Below are 2534 nucleotides of genomic sequence, written 5' to 3'. Positions count from 1 at the left end.
GGAGTTTAGTCGGCTTCTGGTATATGGGAGGCGGGCAATGGAGTCCGTGGAGTCGCAGATCCGGAGGTTTTTTAGGGTTCTTCGAGACGACTTGCGGGTCCATTGCAGATGGCGGAGTTATGCCTCGAGAGCAGAGTTGGTTGAGGCTGCAACTAAGATAGAGGAGGACATGAGAGCTCATGTGGTGGCAGCTACTCCAGCGGTTCAGCAAAAGAAGGCTCTGTTTCCTGGCGGTCCTGGCAAGGGCAGCAAGCCTGCATAGGGAACCAAGAGGAAGTGGAGATTACTTAGAGACCGAGTGGTACAGGACGGATCACAAGGTCATCAACTGTCTGCAGAGGGCTCTGACAGAGCAGCGAGCGAGTACCTGAGTGTACTACCACTGTAGGGAGACGTGGTATATCAAACCTCATTGTCCCAACTTGCAGCAGATGGTAGTAGCAGCGGTGCAGGGTTGTTTCAGACGCTGAGCCGCTACATGCTGGTGAAGATCCAGCCAAAGATAAAGAGTTGAGAAAAGCGATGATTAGGTTACTAGAGAGAAGAAAGAAAAACAAATTAAAGAACCAATTTTATGTTAGAATTTCTTCTCTCTTTTCTTTTATAATATCGATTTTTTCTATTTATATTTAGGTTCAATGGCATGATTTGTCAATAACACCAAAACAGCAAGTTTTATAGTCTTTTCTTTTTCAACTTTTATATGTTATTTGAGTAAAAGTTAGGTTACATGTGCCATTTGAGTAAACCAACAACTTTTAAGAGTTGTCTGAGTAATTTTCTCAAATTTTTATTAGTGTTTTCAAATATAAATGGTGAAAGTGATCTTTTGATCAAATATGTTGAGTCAATAAGTTTATTATCTTGACAATTCAAAAGAAATAAAATCATATATCATATAATTTGATTATTTTGACAGTTACACATATCATATAATTTCATACTTTTAAATCTTTGCTTCGTTATCATGATTCTTATAGTTTATCTGCGGTGGTGGTGGTCGCACAGGACGACCCCAACCATTGATTCTTTGCTGATTCGGTGGCGGTGGAATACTCCAACTGTTGGTTGTCTCATGATTTGGCGGCGGTGGAATACTCCAACTATTAGTTGTCTCATGATTGGGCGGCGGTGGAATACTCCAACTGTTGGTTGTCTCATGATTTGGTGGCGGTGGAATACTCCAACTGTTGGTTGTCTCATGATTTGGTGGCGGTGGAATACTCCAACTGTTGGTTGTCTCATGATTCGGTGGCGGTGGAATACTCCAACTGTTGGTTTTCTGATTCGGTGGTGGAGGAATACTCCAACTGTTGGTTGTCTCATGATTCGGTGGCGGTGGAATACTCCAACTGTTGGTTGTCTCATGATTTGGCGGTGGTGGAATACTCCAACTGTTTGTTGTCTCATGATTTGGTGGTGGTGGAATACTCCAACTGTTGGTTGTCTCATGATTCGGTGGCGGTGGTCGCACAGGACGACCCCAACCGTTTATTTTCTGATGATTCATCTCATTCATCTGCGGTGGTGGTGGTCGCACAGGACGACCCCAACCATTTATTTTCTTATGATTCATCTCATTCATCTGTGGTGGCGGTGGTCGCACAGGACGACCCCAACCGTTTATTTTCTGATCGTGGCTTGGGTTTGCGCCTCCTTCTGGATAATCCATCATTTTTGGGATTCTTTCTTCAACCTACATTATTTTTTTTGTTTGGTGAAAAGTTTCTCAATAATTATCATATGCAGATCTATTTTGAAGTGAGTGAAAAATATTGATTACAAATCAAAGAGAAAAAAATCTATGAAAATATGCATTTTGGTTATTGATATTATTACCATCTTTACTGAATATTGGATGGTGTGAGGAACTCCATCTTCATGTCTCTCTCCAATCTCTAAAAGATTTAAAAAAAAAAATTCAATAAACAATCATACTATTAGATTTTAAGTGTAAAATCAATAAAAATATACTAGATATTTGATATTAAAAATGTAAAACTATCTATTAGATGATTTAAATTATTTCAAATTACTTGAAGAACACAATGGAAAAATGAGCAAGAACGACAAGAGAGCTATCACTTTCATCTTTGAAAGCATTTTTTTGTCGAGAACACAAGATATATATTTTGGTTTTGTTGTATGGAGAGTAATGCATCATTGTATATATATATATACATATGTGCACTGATTCATAGTTATCTACTGGTCAAAAAATATGTTGTCAAATTGATAGATATTTACATACTTTGACTATGCACTACAAATTTAATACAAGTCAAAGTATATATTTTGATCAAAGATTTTATTTTCATATAGTCAACATATTTATGATTAGTTATCAAAATTTTAACATATTTACATCTTGGTCAGTGTCTAATTAACATTTTGATGACTAATTATAAATATATTAATTTCTAAAATGAAAATCTTTGACCAAAAGATTTACTTTGAATTGTAATAAATCTGTAGTACATTGTTATTTGGAAAAAAAAATTATCTATGGGACATTTACAAAAATACCCTTTTGT

General features: G+C 36.9%; 1 protein-coding gene across 1 annotated transcript; it reads right to left on the bottom strand.

The window, feature by feature from the left end:
• On the bottom strand, window positions 879-2136 carry LOC104711436 (extensin-like). Its single transcript, XM_010428137.2, has 3 exons — window positions 2037-2136; window positions 1840-1898; window positions 879-1696 (listed from the first exon to the last, which is right to left on the bottom strand). The coding sequence occupies exons 1-3, from the start codon at window positions 2101-2103 to the stop codon at window positions 947-949; spliced, it is 876 nt and encodes a 291-aa protein (XP_010426439.1). The 5' UTR covers window positions 2104-2136; the 3' UTR covers window positions 879-946.

The sequence above is a fragment of the Camelina sativa genome, chromosome 9 (assembly GCF_000633955.1).
Source record: "Camelina sativa cultivar DH55 chromosome 9, Cs, whole genome shotgun sequence".
NCBI lineage: Eukaryota > Viridiplantae > Streptophyta > Magnoliopsida > Brassicales > Brassicaceae > Camelina > Camelina sativa.
Note: the sequence above shows the minus strand (reverse complement) of the source record. Positions and strands in the feature narration are given on the sequence as shown.